This window comes from Vulpes vulpes, chromosome 5 (genome assembly GCF_048418805.1).
Source record: "Vulpes vulpes isolate BD-2025 chromosome 5, VulVul3, whole genome shotgun sequence".
Taxonomy (NCBI): domain Eukaryota; kingdom Metazoa; phylum Chordata; class Mammalia; order Carnivora; family Canidae; genus Vulpes; species Vulpes vulpes.
The window spans coordinates 56,220,967-56,238,908 of NC_132784.1; the positions used below are offsets into that span (position 1 = coordinate 56,220,967).

At 56.3% G+C, this 17,942-nt stretch overlaps 1 protein-coding gene across 6 annotated transcripts in view; it reads right to left on the reverse strand.

The window, feature by feature from the left end:
• The window catches only part of MBP (myelin basic protein), a 115,405-nt gene that overhangs the window by 12,458 nt on the left and 85,005 nt on the right, over positions 1-17,942 (reverse strand). For 2 of the 6 annotated variants that reach the window (XM_072760181.1, XM_072760179.1), the window contains exon 5: positions 13,113-13,190. The exons of the other annotated variants lie outside the window; for them this stretch is intronic. In XM_072760181.1, the coding sequence (XP_072616282.1) occupies positions 13,113-13,190 (78 nt within the window). The remainder of the gene's footprint in view (positions 1-13,112; positions 13,191-17,942) is intronic. 6 annotated transcript variants of the gene reach the window in all.

Genomic DNA, 17,942 nt, shown 5'->3' on the forward strand with positions numbered 1-17,942 from the left:
AGCCGGGCGCCGGGTCAGTAAGCAGTGAGAGAAAGCTGTTATTTTCCTGAGCTTCTGCTGTAAATGAAGGAAAATACTTAGGAATTACATGTAAAACATAATAGCAAAAACAAAACAACAACAAAAAAAAAACTGCCATGAGCTTTGGAGGGTTCAACACGTGAGCTAGCCTCTGTGTCTCAAAATCAGCATCCCAGGTCACAGTGGCAGTGGTGTCTGCCCAGTTGGGAGGACCACTCCCACATCGTGAGCAGGGGGGAAGGACGGGGCGGGGGTTGGGGCCCGGTGCCTCCCAGCTGTGGAGATGACATGGAACGTGGTGGGCAAGAGTGAGGTTCACAGAGCAGTGGCCTCCATGGCCCCCACCCCCGTGGGCCAACTGTCACCCACACAGGAGTCCGACCACTGGGGACAGGCACCCTGAGCAGCCTCCATAGAGATGGGGTCTTCTCCAAAGAGCCTTCCAAGCAAAGGCACCAGGGCCTGGTGAGAGCTTGGGGGGCTGACCCTGGGGCTTTCCTCCTGCTCGCCCAGTGACACAAGCGGGCAGGAACGTGAGTCAAGGTTCCTTAAGGTCAGAGGGCCCTTTCTGTTAGAGCGGATCAGTCACCTGCGCTGACGGCCCTCCCTGGCTCCTGTCCACTAGCAGCTCTGTGCGTGTTGGCCAGAGGAAGCCCTTCTTCAGGAGACACTTGGCCACCAAGAAGTCGGAAGGGTGCTTCCGCAGAGGTGAGCGCCTTCGGTGGGCCTCACCTCACCTGAGGTAGCTCCAGCCTCGGCTGGGTTGTGGTTGGAGTGACAGGTGCCTTGCACCCGGCTCCCGCAGGTGGGTGGCATTTATGGCTGTCCCTAAGTGCCCACAGTCCTGCCTCAAACCCCCAGGCCCGAGACCCAGCCATCACTGTTGCTTCGATGAATGAATCTCCCGTCTTTGACACACATCAGTGTATCCGTTCCCCTCTCTGCAACCGATATTAAAACCAAAGCTGGGTGAGCTCCTTCTCTGAGTCCAGACACATGTGCAAACGTGGGTGACCTCTTCCTCCTTCCCTCTGGCCACTGACCATCGGCCACTGGCCACCAGCCACCAACCACCAACCACCGCTGCTTCTGTTTCACCAAATGGACGCCATTGCTCCAGCTGGCAGCCCACGGAGAACCCACTGCCCACTCAGGTCTATACTACTTGCCACATGTTTGCCCTGAGTGGCGTGGCCCCTCCCTCATCTGTGCCCTGCCAGCCTCGGTGCAACTCGGCTCTTGCTTCCGTGGGACTTTCTGTGCCCGGCTCACCCTTCAAGTGCTGCTGCCTGGACAGGTGGGTGGTGGGAGGGAGCCAGGGGTTCCATTACTGGGGAACCCCTGAGCCTCCTTGCCACTCACTGCCGATGCTGCAGGGACCTGCATAATCTGCTTCTTCCTCCACATTCTTGTCTTTCACTGAATTTCCAACTGTCGGGCTTCACTGGCCAATCCCCTTCAATCAGCGCACCAGCCTTGTATGCTTTCCTCCGGTGAAGGAGTGAGCATAAGGATTAAGGACTAAGAAGCAAAATAGATGAGCCAGGAAATGATTTAAATGACTTACTTTAAGACAAATACCTCCTAAGCGTCTGATACGTCTACCAGGTGGTTATTTATGAGATGTCATGCTAATGGTCTGAAATGATGAAATGAGCTCGAAATCCAGTGCATTCACAGAATGTGTGAAAAGCTCTCAAAACTCAATAGTTAATAAAAAACAACCCAGTTATGGGGCAGCTGGGTGGTCAGTCAGTTAAGTGTCCTGCCTTTAGCTCGGGTCATGATCCCCAGGTTGTCCTGGGGTCTCTAGGATCTGACCCCAAGTCCCTGTTCAGCCAAGAGCCTGCTTCTCTCTCTCCGTCTCCCTGATTGTGTGCTCTATCTCTCAAATAAATAGTAAATAAAATATTTTTTAAAAACCCAGTTAAAAATAATGGACCAAACACGGAATTGATGCTGCATGAAACAGGTCAGGCCGGGGGCCAACATGCACATGAAAAGATGCCCAACATCATTAGCCAGTAGGAAAATGCAACACAAAGGCCCAGGAAGATACCACTACACACACATTACAATGGATAAAACTAAAAATACCGACAATACTAGGTATTGGTGAGGATGTGCACCACCAGGAACTCTCTTGCACCGCAGGTGGGAATGCAACATGGTACACTCTGCAAAACACTTCAGTGGTTTCTTTGTTAGCTGTCTACTTTCCATAGGACCCTGGGATCCTACTTCCTGCTTTGAATCATAAAAGAAAAACGATATTTTTGAAAGTCCTTTTTTTGTAATGAATATATTGGTCACCAATTTTTTGAAGGAAAAAGTAATTTAAATCTTAAATGAAAACTTCTATCTGGGGATCCCTGGGTGGCTCAGCGGTTTAGCACTGCCTTTGGCCCAGGGTGTGGTCCTGGGATCCCGGGATCAAGTCTCGCATTGGGCTCATTGGATGGAGCCTGCTTCTCTCTCTGTCTCTCTCTCTCTGTGTCTCTCATGAATAAATAAATAAAATATTTATTTTTTATAAATATTCCCTTAAAAAGGAAAAGAAAAGAAAAGGAAAAAAAACACCTGTCTGTGAAGGTTTATCAGGAGCCCAATTCCTAATCACGAAATTGGCCAACAACCCAAACATTCACCGTGGGAGAAGGGATAAAAGAAACCATGTGCCCATGGTTTGTGCCCATGGTTGCTGGAATATGGCTCAGCAATAGGACAGAACAAACTTTTGACACAGACAACGATGCAGAGGCATCTCCAAAGGATGCTGCACTGAAATTTCCTACCGTGTGATCTCACTCATGGGACGTTTTCCTGACGATTAAAGCATAGTGAGGGCGAGCAGAGCGGCGGTCGCCAGGGCGTGGGGATGGGCAAGGGGAGCCTGTGGTGGGCGTGCAACGGGAACGTGGTAGGGGGATGGCTCTGGGGTGAAGCGTCCTCCTGTGGTGGCAGCTACACCAAAGGCCACATGTGTTACAATTCAGGCCATTGCACACCGAGAACCAGTCCGGCTCCCTGGAGGCTGATATCTCAAGTGGCCCACGGCCTCTAGCGGGCTCCGCCTTTACGAAGCTGAGTGTCCATGGAGACACGGAGTCATCACCCGGACTTCCCGGCGGGAGGCCTGTGTCCGTGAGTCCGGCCATCCTCGACAATATGGCGTCTCCCGTCCCTCTCTGGGCGCTGGCTCGCGCAGTTGCCCTTGCATGGAACATCTTCACCTTCCAAATGTGTCCACTTTCCTAACAGTGTGGCCCCTCGAGGCTGGAACACCTCATGCGGCATCAGACTGTCCTTCCTGCAGAACCATCTTCCCTCTTTGGCTAATTTCAGTATGTTTCTGGAAAGAGGAATAACCTCCATGCGACGACCCCCAGAGCTCCTGGCGCTGGGACTCAGTGCAGGTCAGCAAGTACTAAGTGGACAAAGGCATCAGGAAACCTGCTTTGTACCGTGGCCTCGACTAGAGAGCACCCCGCGGGGAGCAGGGAGGCCCGGGCCTCACACCGGGGCTGGTGTGATCGGGGGGCGCGGTGCGGGCTGCTGGGGCGTCTGTCCGCTCACCTGGGAGCAGCGCAGATGGAGGGGCCCTGGGGCAATGCTCCACTGCACACCAGCCCCACGAGGCCACCGAGGAGCAGCCAAGGGGTGACAGGAACTCTCCAGTGAGGTTTACGTCTCAGGGCATTTCTCAGACTCTAGACCGCGTCTTTAACCTATTTATTAAGGGGCTTTTGCAGGAGCGCACCTCGCTTGTCGTGGCGAAGATGCCCTTGTGTGGTGGCGGTGGCACGGCGGCGAGCTCTGAGCCACTCTTCACATTTTTTTTTTCAGTTGTGGTAAAATATACGTGACATTCACTGCCCTAACTGGTTTTAAGTGTGTGGTTCGGTGGCATTAAGTAAATCCACACTGTTGTACTACCGTGACACCGACCACCTCCAGAAGGTCCTCTGCATTCCCTCAACTCTCTCCCCTCGTTCCCTCTCCCCGGGCCCTGGCGCCCACCATTGACTTGCTGTCTCCCGGGTGGGACTGCTCCAGGCCCTCCATAGGAGCGAGCGGTTCAGGACTTGTCCTGCTGTGTCCGGCTCCTTTCCATCGGCTTCAGGCCCTCACGGCTCATCCATGTTGTAGCAGATGCCAAGATTTCCTTCCCAGATTTGTAAGGCTGGATGAGGTTCTGGAGCATGGACACACCACCTTCCACCACCTTCTGTGTATCCGTTCATCCTCTGAGGGACACTTGGGGTTGCTCCCACCTTTTGGCTCCTGCACTGCATCCCTGGCCTGTGCAGGCCTGGCCATGTTTCCATGGCCTCTGACACCAGGCAGAAGAGACACCTGGACCCCCACTCTCCCTCAACAGCTCGAAGGGACGCTGTTGGGTGGCGAGGAGTGTGGGGTGGCTGCGAGGAAAAGCTGAAGCCCTGCTCCAGTCCTCCTCCAGGGGAGTCTCTGGGCCTGCCCCGGCAGCAGCAGGAGCCCCCGGCAGGCCTGAGGAACCCCTTTAAAGATACTGGGGTTTCGGTTGTTATATTTTACAGTTTATGGGACGTGGGTCCTTACCTTGTTCTCATACCCCAGTGAGAGTAAGGGGACCCGTGTGCTGGGACAGGAGAGATGGGGAGGACACTGGCGGGAGGTAAAGGGGGTCAGGGCCCAGGGCCCCAGGGTGACCCATTGGCCTATAGACCGGGGGCCAGGTGGGGGCCGAGGGGCATCCCCTGCTGCAGCCCTCTGCATCTCATTTCTGTCCCGAGGCCCTCCTGGTCCTCAACCTCTGCTGCACAAGCACCTGGGGTAGATGGCATCCCCTGCCAGGCAGCCCACTGAGCTGGGGTTTCCTAACAAAGGAAGGATTTTTGGCACTTAGTTTTAGTTGTATTTTGTTCTGTCTGTAGTCTTCATGCCCAGTAAGGGGCACGACGCAGGGCTTGATCCCACAACCCTGAGATCAAGGCCTGAGCAGAGATCGAGTTGGACACTCAACCCACTGAACACCTGCCGGCGCCCCAAAGCTTAGTATTTAAGATAAACAGTTATTCTCTGATGATGCACTTTTGTGTCCACTAAGGTTGAATTAGAAAAAAAAGAGGCAAAATGGTTATAACATTTTACTGTTGTTTCTCAAGATTGGTGTGTCTTTGCCCGAGTCCACCCCATTCCCAGCAGCTCTTTCCTCTGTGGGAGGTAGAGAGGCACCGGGGCCTCTTCGGGGTGGCTGGGACCAACTGGGACGAACTGGGATGAGGGGTAGGGCGGCAGCTGCGGGCAGGGCTGAGAGCAGTCAGAGCCGGGGAGGCAGAGGCCCCGGAACCCCACCGCGTCCCCCCCACCCCTCATCTACACCTGCAGCCAGGCCGTCTTGACACAGCATCTCCAAAATATGTGCAGCTGAACGTTTTGGACAAGCGAGATTTGAAAAAAATAATCTACTGACTTCTTAATGAAAGCTTTTGGACTGACAAGAAAAATTATATGAAAAAGTCAAAATTGGAAAGAAAGGTTGTAGAAGAAATTCTACTGCATAAGGACAACCCTTCTTTCTCAGTTTGGCGAGACAGCGTTCAGGCCTGGCTCTCGCAGACACGCGGAGAAACGTGCAGATGTGATCTCAGTTTGCACGATGTTATGTGGCATTATTGTCACTTTTTTTTTTTTTTTGCATCGTGATTAATAAAACAACTCCTGGATGGCAGGTACCATCATGCTGAGAAGACTTAACCACCAGAGGCGGGAAGCCATGGCACAAAGGGCAACCATTTCATTAAGTTTTAGGGTAAACTGCTTTTTCCAATGACCTATGTCATGGTGTTGCTTTTGAAAAATAGGGATTATTTTCCCTCCACTTGAGATAATGTCGGACCCCGGCAGGGGGAGCCCGTGCACCAGCTTCCAGGCCACCTCCCGGTCCCCATTCACACCTCAGAAGGGGATTTTTAACAGTTTTCCAATTTACCAGAGAGCTGGGAGTTCTTAAACCTGCAAGGACTAGCAGATTAGTTTTCACCCGCCACGTCTGCAGATCAATGGTCATCACTTTGGGTAAAGACTCATTCCTTCGAGCCTGATGGCTGTTTCATGAAAATAAGGAGCATTTGGCAGCACGTTTGCATTTGGATTTGATCAGAGACAAATTGACAGGGTCATTCCCTCTCGGAAGAAAATGCCGTATCTGGAAAAAAATTAATATTCACTGTGCCTGGGGTTTTGTGGTTGGGGGAAAAAAATCTCTAGCTCTTACTTTCTTACCTTATCCGGAATCAACCGTTGGAATGTCAGTGAATGAAATCCTAGTGACTCCCTGGCTCCTGGATGCATCCCCATCCTCCGTGTGCTCACCACTCCGGGGGCTAGGCCCCGAGATGCATGAGTGTGCTCCGTGTTGCACGAGACACTGCCCAACGAGACCTGGGCCCCCTCCCCTCCCACAGCCCGGCCTTCGTTTGCCACTTTTCTCTCCTGAGTGGATGGCGAGGAGGTGCCGAGAGGGCAGGGATGAGTCACTTCATATGCAGGCACTAAGGAAGGATGCTAGAAGCCTGGCCGAGTGTAGACCCACAGCTTAGAGCAGTCTCCCAGGAGCCCAGAAGCCTGCCTGAGGACCAATACTTTCTGGTGCTTTAAACCCAAACTTCACACTCCTGTGCATCTGGGCTGCTGCCTCCGAGGCTGAGTCCTCACAACTGAGCGATGCCCCCGGGGTGTGTTACAGCATTGGAACGGTTTTTTCAAGGCCCAGCAAACTGTCCCAGCTTCCTTCCCATCAGGTGTATGAACCTAAGGCACATTGTGCTCCCCAACCTTCCCTCCATGGTGCGCTAGCTCGGGGGAAACTGGCCTGCCCCTACCTGCCCCCCGAGTTTCCACACGATGGACAAAGACAGGAGCTCGGGTGGAGGGGCTACAGGAGAACCCCTGCCCTTCCTCAGGCTTGAAAGCGAGGCTCGCCATGGAGGTCCCCAAGGTGGGTGCTCCTCACCCGGCTTTACTACTGCAGCGCTCTCCGGCGTGCTCCCACCCTGGCCCAGCAGCCTGGTCGCTGGTCCTCCACAAACCTCTGCTCCTGTGAACAGGATCCTGAGGCTGCAGGCAGCCAGCCTCTCTCTGTGCTGTGGCCCCTGACACCCCTTCCGAGCAGAGACACTCCAGGTGTCACCTGTTGCCCTCCGATGGGTCCACACACGGGACGGCTGGTGCGAACCACAGTGATGGTTTTCTGACCAGTGCGGTCCTATTTAGCCAAGTCATCCAAGTTCTAGAAACGTCTCCCTGTGCACCCAGAAGATCCCATTGAAAAAGGGAATGAAGAAAGTGATTCTATTTGCTTTAAAAAATAAGGGGTGTATGATTCTTAGGCTCGCCCTCACCATTTGGAGAACAAGAAATGTTGCTCTGCACACTCTGAAGCAACCACTCCCTTTAACAGGTGCGACAACCATTCCTCGAGAGGGGATACAAGGGTGTGCAGGCCGGGTGTCCTGACTTTCAATCTGGGGCCCAACGCAGTGGGCCACTGCACCACGCCACATTCGTGTGGGCTCCATGTGGGACACGGGCTGATGTTCCAAACCTAACGTGGGGCAGTAGATGGAGAAATCACGGGCAAGCCGTACGACAGAAGAGAAAGGTAAGAAGGAAGAATGTTTTTTTTTTGTTTGTTTGTTTTTAAAGAGTAGGGCTTATTTTATTTTATTTTTCATTTGTAGACTTACCTTCCATTGACTTGTGCATGTATGACGAGCTAGAAACGAAAATGTTCCCGTGTATAAGGAGAAACGAATGTCTGTGGACGGAGTCAGCTCCAGGAGTATGTTAACGCCTGGAGGGTTGGGTACATGTGGCTGCTGCTCTCCTCTAGAAAATCAGTCCCTTCCACTCGGGTGAACACGGATAGTTGGGACAGCAAATGCGAGAGCAGTTAGCATTCTACAGGATGCAGTTGTAGGTCATGAGAGCTAGGGGCCCGTCCACTCCCACTGAGCACGGAGCAGCTGGGGCTCCTTGTGGACACGCAGACCACACAGTGGGCGTCATTCCATTCTGTTTGTGTGACGGACCCCGTCCAGCCCCCCAGCCATGCACCTGGCACACACATCTTGGGTCCTTACTCCTGCACCAGGCAGGCTTATTGCCACCGGAGATTGCACGTGGCCACAGAGCGGTGATGGGGACACTTGCTGTGTGCTCGGAGGGTTTCACCAGGGGCCTTGATGGCATCAAGGGATTTGCATTTGCCTTTTCTTGCCCCAGAGAAATCTTTGATTTTGTGGCATCCTCTCTAGAGAGACTCCGGTCCAGGAACCATGCATGTGACCTCTGTGTCTGTTTGAAAAACCCGAGCAAGACTGGGGGTCACTGAAATGTTTTTCTCCCATCAAAGTGGTAATTGGCCCAAATACGTTCTCGTGTATGGTTCTTGTGCTCTTTGTATCGACGGACCAGGAACGCAGCACACGACAAAACCCAGACACTGTTCCGCCTCCTCAGTGTCACCTCACGTCTTCTGCGGCTTATAGAAACCCCTCGTGTCCAGGAGCGATCTTGTTTCGACGGTTCCTCCTCCTGAAAGAGTCCGGGGCTCGAAAGGCTTCCTTCTTTCCCCCAAGACACTTCCTTACACCCTGCTGGCCGCACCGACCTCCTGCCGTAACCCTGCCCCCACCAGGTGCCGAAGGAGATGCCCCTGACGCGTGACCCAACGCGGCACGTGCACCAAGGCCCACGCGTCTGGGGTAAAGTGAGCCGCCTGACCGTGAGGGGTCTGAGCTGTGGCCTCGGGCCCTTGTGGAGCGGGTGCGGGTGTGTGGAGGAGAGAGCCGGGGCAGGGCTCCCACCGCACCCTGGACCCCAGCGCTCCTGGAAGCCAGGGTGGCAGGCCAGGCTCTCCCACTGCCTCGGGGCCACACTCCCACTTCCGCCGCCTGTGGTTTTCGGGGGAAGCCATCGCACCGGTCTTGCTCTGATTCCAATGTGCCTCTGGACGGAGAGGGTTGGTTAGTATGGGGCTTTTTTTGGGGGGGGGGGGCAAAGTCAAGACAGTCTCACTCTCACTGACGGGAGAGAATTCTTCTCTGTCTAGATGACACGTGCAGTTGGTCGTGTGCTTTTGTTCTTTGCAAGTTGAACAATATATTTGTTCCTGAAATGTTGACTCGGGCAAGTCTGATTAGAGCTTTTTTACAGAAAGCTGTGCGGAGTTAACAGCAGCCTTGTCTATTTCTGGAGGAATCTGCAGGCAGACCTTTGATGTAGAGGGCAATTTTAGGGTCCCCGGTGCCTGTCCTGATAGTAGATTTCTTCTGGGGTGGTGAGACAGCCAGCAGGACGCAGCCTGCAGGCTCGGTGGTTTGTGGGGTGCGGCCTGTGGGCATGGTGGCTTGTGGGTGCAGCTTGCAGGCATGGCGGTTTACAAGGTGCAGCCTGTGGGTACGGCGGGTTGTGGGGTGCAAAATGTGGGTGGATTGCGATTGTGCTCTTGTTGCTGACGTCCAGCTCAGCAGGGACTGTGCCCTGGTCTTGTGATCACAGGGACCGGCTCCAAAGTCCAGGGCTTTGCTCGCTGTCAGCCAACCATGAAGCTGGGGTGGAGACAACAGCTGCTGTCTGGGGGCAGAGGGGGAGCAGTGCATCCCGGCTTCTTCTGGGAAATCGGGAACCTGACCACCTCCATCCCCTAAGGGATGGCTCTTCCCCTCCTAGTGGCCACGACGGAGTCGCGGTCAGAGGTCTGGACGACGACAAAGGAAATACGAGCCTGAGGCTGTCACCGCGGGTACAGAAGGACACAGCGAGCCCAGTGTCGCAGCTGGTGCCCCGTGTCCAGCTCTGTCATCCTGGGAAGTGGGTGCGGCGGGCGGAGGGGTGTGGAGGGGTGCCGGGCACCTGCCAGAGCTGGAAGTGGCTCTCAGGTGGGCGCAAACACCGTCAGGATGGTGCTGTGCTTTCCGGCCGGTAGCTCTCCCATCTCCTCCATGGGGACGTGGTGCCCAGCTCCGACCCGGCCCTTCTGCAGAGGCATCCCCACGCGGGAGCAGGAGCGTGGCTACTGCCACCTGAGTGCCCCCAGAGCCCCCAGCGTCCCCGCCCTTTCCCTTGGAAACAGGCCGAGCTCGCGGGTCCTCCCTGTGGGGAAGTTCGCCCCCCAGAGTCAGCGGGGCTGGAGTGGGGCTCGTGCCCCGCAGCTTCCCGACGCTGCCTTGCTGTCTGCCCAGAACGGTGGGAAGCAGGGCTGGACGCAGGCTGCACCGCTCTGATCTTTCTCTGTCCATCCGGGTACTGATTTTCAAAGGCCCCAGTTGTGTGACGCATACAGAAGTCTCCCTTGGCATAATTGTCAAGCTAACATCACAGCAGAGCAGAGCCTTAACCCGAAACATGACCCCAATGTTCCTTCCCGGCTTGGAATCCATCGTCTCTGCACAGAACGTGGACAAGCAGTTTCAGGGGTGGGGGGGCAGGGTCTGGAAGATTCTCTCCGGGAGGAAAAGGCATGTTGCCACGGGTTTTCCAGCAGGTGGGCGGCAGGCCCCTGCTTCAGCAGTGGCGGGAAGTGGCTGTCAGGGGGCGGAACAGGCCACCAGCCCTGCTCCGGGAGAGGCTGGGCCCAGCGCAGCGGCGGCCTCCCATCCCGGTGGCACACTCCCCGGGGAGCTCGGTGGGGGCCCACGGCTCCTAGGGCCACTGGCTGTCCTTCCAGTTGCTGAGCACTGCGCAGCCGAGGGTGCTGGGGCAGGGGCAGCGCGTGTGCCTCTCTACTCCTCTGCAGTAGCGCGGACCCTGCAGGCTGCAGGCAGCACGCCCACCTGCTCTCAGGTGAGGACGGGAGCCCATGGTCCATGCAGAGCCACAGCCTGTGTTCCTGGTTCCTCCTGTCACCTCTCCACAGTACAAAGTGTCTTCGGCTCCTTAAACTCTGGTGTGCAAGGTGGCTGCCCAGGGCCGTCTCCAGCCATAGGGCCTCCAGCCTCCAAAGGCACAGGAGCCAGAGAGCAGTCAAGGGTGGACGCTGCAGCCTCGCTGCTCCCCGCCTGCCCCAGGGCTCCCGTGGAAACCACATGCAAGAGGGCTGGACCCGTGCTTCAGGCCATGATGTCCGGATGGGGACCCCATGCTGGGTGACATGGCCGGCTGTGTGGAGCAGGACAGGCAAGAACGGAGATCTGACTTTTTCCTAGGGGACTGCCTTGCATCGCTTTGCTCCCTGTTTCTCACTTGGAACTCTTGCCTCTCCAACGTGTGCTTGGGTTCCCAAACACGATGCCACCTGTCTGTGGGTCCCCTCTCCCCACCTGCAGTCATCCCATTCCGTCCCTGGAGAAGTCGCACTCTGGCCATTCTAGGACCTATATGGAACCTCCTGGAATCAAAGACTTCGTGCTGGGGAGTCGGTTCGTGAACACCTTGGACAGCACCGGAAGCCGTCCATCCTTTGATGGGTTACCCTGATGTCACGGTGGCCGGGGGTCCCTAGCTCCCCGCTGGATCTGCAGACAGAGGCCGACAGAGAGGAGGAGGAGGAGTGTTTGGGAAGGTCAGGGTACAGAACTGCTCGGCATCACTCGTTGGTACTTTTGGAGTTTCCGAACCACAGAGGAGGGGAGGCGGTTCCAAGTATTTGTAGGGTAACCATAAATGAACACATCAGAAATGCCAAGAACCTATTACCAGACACCCGCAGCATGTCCACTGCACCTTGCAGTGTGTCCACTGGTGGCCACACAAAGATGGTGCCCTGTGGAGTATCTGTGTCTCTTAGGCCGGGTTATTTTAACGCACGTGCAAACGTCTGTCTGGGGTGAGGAGGTGGGGGCGACAGGTGTTGCTTTTTCCCTGCCAAGTGGTTTTGTAAAAGAAAATAATCAATATTCTGTTGACAGTTTCTTAAGTGACCCGAATAGCACAGCCCTGCCTTCCTCTACTTTGTGTCTCAGGAGCTCTGGCAAAGTCTCTGCCTCTTCGCCCAGGGGGCCCGCTTCTGATGGCAACTGTCTCGGCCGGTGGAAGAGATACTGGGGCCGGAGCGTACAGTGGTTCCAGGGTGCAGGGGGCAAACCTGCCCCATTTCGGAGCTCCAAACCCAGGCGTTGGGCCTGTTGCTGTCTCATCACATGTACCACACACTGCTGTGGCCCAGGCGCTCTGGGGGCCTCCCTGAGTGTCGGGGAGCACAGGCCTCCTGGGTGGGGGGGTTGGCGGTGATCAACGAGCTGCTGAGAGAGGGCTTCAGAGAGTGAGTGTCCCCGGGAGCGGGGACACAGCCAGTCGGGCTGACACCTCAGGAGGGGACTCTCCACTGTGTGTCGGGACAGCACATTTACCAGGCTGCCCATCATCTTCAGGCACGGCTGGTGGACCTTCTGCATCTTCCCAGGTTAAACTCTCAGGTGCCTGCATCCTGCGCCCGCGGTCACCTGGAAGCCTACGCCCGTGGCCGTCACTGTGTGTAGGGAGCGGCATGGCTCCCGGCTGACTCGGTACCTCCTCTGGGGAGGTGACACCTTTCCAGACTCCCCCTGCCCACCATCCAGACACCCTGTGGGACCTTTGTGCTCTGAGCAGCAGGACATGAGGGCAGGGGATGGCTCATCTTCTGTCCCCATGCAGGTTCTGCCAAGCCCGGGGAGCGGGGGGACAGCACCTGCTGCTACATTTCCCATAGACACACGTCATGTGACAATTTAATTCAATGAGCGGTGGCCAGTGTATGTCAGGCACGGCCTTCAAGGGCAGGTCAACGCCACGGCTGCCGCCAACTCCATGCTCCAGTGCCTCTGGAACCAACAAGGTCCCGGTGGCCCTGTGGGCCGGTCCACCGCCTGACCCCACAGCCAGCCCCATGCAGGTCATCTGTGCAGGGTCCTACCTGAGCACTCACAGGCTCTTGAACAAGAGCTTCCCGTCTTCATACCTTGTCCCTTGCCTGTCTCCCCTCAGGAGCGGCCCTGCTCGAGTTGGCAAATGTGCCTTCCCCATGCACGTAACACCTGCTGCTGTTGGCAGGCAGGAGCGTGCCCGGGGGTGGCCCCCACTGGCCGAGGACGGGAGGGGCCTGGCGGGGTCGGCGCACGTCTTACCTGGTACATGTTGCACAGCCCGGGCTGGCTGCGGGCATGAGAGGGCACAGGGCTCCTTCTCTGCTTGAGCCAGGGCACCTGCCAGGGGACACAGAGTGGCCATTGAGTCTGTGCGGCACCACCAGCAGAGCCCCCAAGTCCTCCAGAAACGTCCCCTCCTGAGCGGGCTTGGTGAGCCCCCACGCGGCAAGGAGGAGGAGCGGGGACGGAGGTCAGAGGGTGAGGGCGTGAGGGTGGTAGACAGCGACCACGGAAGGGACAGAGGAAGGACGAGAGGGCACGGGGCCCCCAGTGCTGCGGGGGAGGATGGAAGAAGACAGGAACGAGGAGACAGATCTAGGGAAACCTTCTGGAGCCCTGGACCCAGAGATGCAGCCAGATTCTCTTAAGGTTGTAGCGGACACAGGACCTGTGGGGTTTTGGGAGGAGCAAGTGGAAGCAGCACCTTCCAGAACGGTGACACCTGCTGGAGGCCCCCAGCAGGATGAGCTGGACATTCCCCCTCAGGAGACTCCCTTTTCTCAGTGCAGCTGTGGGAGCCTCTGTAGGGATCCCCAGGAGAAGCCCTGTCCGTTCTGCGGAGGTCACGGTGCTATGTCCCTCAGGCCTTCCCAGCCACCGACAGTGCGCCAGGAATCGGCTCTAGGAGCCACCCGTGGCCAAGGTCACGCCAGGCAGCCCCTCGGGGTTACACGGTCTCACACTGCTCCTGATCTTGGTGAGATTCAGGGATTTCAACACTAATATCAACTTAATACCCCTGCAGGTGAGCGTGCGTTCACCGTGACCCTGAGTTCTGCTGTACAGCTTCCTAAGTGATGTCTGCTCCTTCTTAATTTTTTAAAAAATATTTTAAAAAGATTTTATTTATTTATTCATGAGAGAGACACAGAGAAATGCAGAGACACAGGCAGAGGGAGAAGCAGGCTCCCTGCGGGGACCCTGATGCAGGACTCAATCCCAGAACCCCAGGGTCACAGCCTGAGCCGAAGGCAGACACTCAACCGCTGAGCCTACTACATGCCCCTGTAGTGTTTGCTCCTAGTGTGGCATCTTCCCGAATCGTTCGCTGTAAGGTAGTACCTGGTATCACCCAGGTATCACCCTGAGTGGTGTGGCTGACAGAGCTTCACTCTGGGGCCAGCATAAGGGGCCTGCAGGAAGTTCCTGTTGTCTGATTGTGTGCAGCAGGGCAGGGGGTGCATGGGGGGGGGGTAGAGAGAGACAGAGAGAGAGAAAGGGAGGGAGACAGAGACTGAGAGAGATAGAGATGGGGGAGGTACCTACAGTGGTCAAGAGACAAAATCAATGTAAAGGATTTCAAGAGCTGTCTCAGGGTGGCTGCAGATGATGTGGATTTCTTAAGCCCAGATCCCCGGTTGGTTCAGTGTGGAGTGATGGTGGTAAAGACACAGAAGGATGTGAGTGGGCCAAGGAAAATCACTGTAAACACAGGGTCTCCGGAGGCAGACGTGGGGGGTCCGGTGTGGCTGTCCCTCCCACACTTGGCCCCCCACATGAGGAGGCAGCTTCTACACCTGCAAGAAGCAGCAGTGACCTCAGTCCAAGGCAGGTACCAGAGGAGCACGGTGACTGTGTATTTGTGTGCAAAGGGCATCTGGTGGGCAAGCCTGCGGTGGCCCTGGCTCTGCTAAGGCCTGGTCTTCTCTGTGGGTGTGACACCCCCACAACCATTGCCGAGTCCGTGTTATACCCTGGCCAAAGGCAAGGAAGGATTTTCTAATTTATGTTTTCCCTGCTTGAGACACTGTCTGTCCTCACAGAGGGGACCAGCTCCTGGAGGTGTTTCCAGGAGCCCCAGGGCCTGGGTCAAGCTGCCCCCGAGCCAGGCTGCTCCACAGGCTGTTGGCCATGCAGTTCGGGGAGGGGTGGCTGGGAAGGCAGGCCGCCCAGCCTGGTAGGGGAAGGTGAGGGGGAGACGCGTGTCTTCCCTAAGGGTGATGGCAGAGGGACCAAAGGCAGAGGGACGAGTCACCCAGTGGCTGCGCTCACCTGACCTCCCGTACAGGTGCCGTGACTGGGCGTGCCCACGGGGGCCAGGGGATAGAGGCAAGAAGTGCCCCTCGGAGGAGCCCTCGTTCATGGGGCTTCCTCAGAAGAGTCCCTGCTTCTGCGACCCTCCCCAACGTTATACTGTGTCCTCCAAAGCTGGACTTCGGGGCAGTTGAGAGTGGAGTGTAGACCTATGGAGAGGCTCTTCCCACGTGAAGCCAGAGCTTAAGGACAGATGTCTATGGTACTTAGAGGCTCACGGGAGCTCTGGGGCGTCTCCCCTCCTGAGACACAGGCCTCCGCATCAGGCCCTGCTCCCCACCATCCAGGCAGCCTCGCCTGTCACCAAACGTCTAATCCTTCTACCAAAAGGAAAATCAGCGACGCTTGTCACTCTATGTGCATGAACAGACATGGCAGGAGGTGAGCGAGGACCAGCATCTCCTGACAACACACTGGGCAGGTGACCACATCCATTAATCCTGTGTTCGCTTTTATTTCTAGTTCATCCTCGACCCAACCTTATCTATGACCTTCATGCTCACCAGCATCTGTGGGACAAGCTGGCCCACCTCCACATCCACATTCCCTGGGGGTTTCTCGGGCTCCCTGGGACACAGCCTCAGCAGGGCACCCAGGCGGGGTGGGCCTCCCTGTGCTGAGCAGACCGCATCCCCACCACACATGTGCACATGCACACACAGAGACACAGCAGAGTCCACGCCGTGCACAGGTGTCCCTGCCAGCACGGGACGGCACCCCCAGAGACTAACACATGGAACAGGATGAGAACAGCCAGAACAGAAAGGCCAGGACGCCGAGCTGCCCGTGGAGAGGAACACCTCAGTGTCTTCATGCAGAAGCACCCGAGTGAGACACAGACCTGTGTGTGTCGTGGTGGCAGGCGCTCGGGCCTCACACTCGCCTGCTGGCTGTCATGTCAGGAGCCCGCGAGAACACCAGTAAGAAACGCATTTCATAGGAGAGGGATGGAGGATGGATCCTGGAGAAGGCAAGTTCGAAATTCCAGTGCAGTCAGCACAGCACCCTTGGTCTGTGACAATGTCTAACGGGTGCAAAAGGAAGAAATGTACACGGACCGAAAGTGCATCACGAAACCAAAGAGGCAGATGCTCACCAGAAGGCAGTCCTGTCAAACACGGTGACATAAAGCACGGACGTGTCGCTCACGCAGAGGACGTGGAGAGACCTCCCAGTGCAGGGCCACACGCCCTAACAGCTCCTGCCTCCTGCAGCCACCGCACCCTGGAGGCCGAGGGCCCGGGGACAGTGCGAAGGCACAGCAAACTGCCAGTGGCCCGGCAGACAAAGCTACTGGTGAGAATCTATCAGAGTAAAAACACTTCATGAAGAAATTCCTGTGGGAAAGCTCAAAAAGTAGTGTTTGAAATATACCTGCCCTGGTTGCAGGTTCTCTAGAAAGAGCTGTGGCCCCAAATGGTCACATCACTACCTCTCGGACTTGCGCAGATTGGGGTTGGGTTCATGTGCACGGCTGTGCCCCTGGGGGCCGAAACTCTCCACTGAGTGGGTGTGCGGGGGTCTGCAAGCCTGGGACTCGGGGCTCACAGGTGCCACATGGCCCGCCCCCCAGGCTTCCTGCCGCGACCCTCCCTGCCGCCGCCTCTGAATGCTACACTCCCAAGATTACAGAATACAGCTATGAAACTGGGTGACAATGAAGAATTAAGGGATGGTAGGACTAAAATGCATTAAATGAAGTTAAAAGGCAGTGGAGGGGGGAAACCCAGGGAACAGAATATGGTGATTAATTTACAAGTATTACCCCGTGGCAGTCAATGACAAACGGTTTTCAACCCATACAATCAAATCAGAGGCACAGAAATGATCCTGAGTGCTGATGATGGGATACGGAGAACAGCAGGTTATAAATGGAGCAAGGCTGGAGAGTCGGTACAGATAGGTGCGGGCATCGGGGGGACTGGCTTGACCAGAGAATAGCCTTTAAACTACCCTGGCCTGGAGCAATCTGCGAGGGGTGAGTTCTCGAGGCCTTCTTCCTTGGGGCCGGCCTGGCGTGCATCACTGTGTCCAGCTTGGTTACCTCATAAAGCCTCACTCCTTCCAGATAAAAAGGAACAAGGGTGGTCTCCAAAGGGCTCAGGGTTTGGGCCACTGCAGCTGTGTGGGCTCGGTCACGGTGGGCCGTGGGGTCTGACAGGGAGTGGGTGGGGTGGCTGGCAGCAGCTGGTGGACCCCCTGGTCCCCAAAGTGCACATGCATTTTACCCTTCCCGGTCAGGGCTGCCTGTTCCCACTGAGGCCCCACATTCCAGGGCACTGGGAAACCTGTTCTGGAAGCAACAACACAGCCCTGTTTCCTCCTGCCACCAAGGAGCACATTCTCCAGGAACACACTCTGCATTTAGGGCTCTCACAGAACATGCCTCCTCAAGGAATTCATAATGCGCTTTGCTTGAATGTCAGTGCCCCGGCCGCACAGGGGTGGGTGTCATCAGTGCATTCCGAGGATGGGTGGGGGCTGCTGCCGACCTGGGGGTGGGGAGCCCCATGCCGCCTTGGGGGGATGGGGTGGGGGGTGTTGGGGCGCAGCAGACGGCCCAGGGACCCACAGTCCCCTCCCCCAGGGGCCCTGCATCCAGCCCGGCGCAATTCCATCAGGAGAAGCATACTCCAGACACACAAGCAGAGCCGCTGCTCCCTGCCACCCACCTTTCAAGGTCGTGCAGGCCTGGGGGTGCCCTTTAGGGTCCTATATTTGTCTCGGGAATGACAAACTGTGGAAACAGGAAATGGGTTTTTAGGGAGGATCATC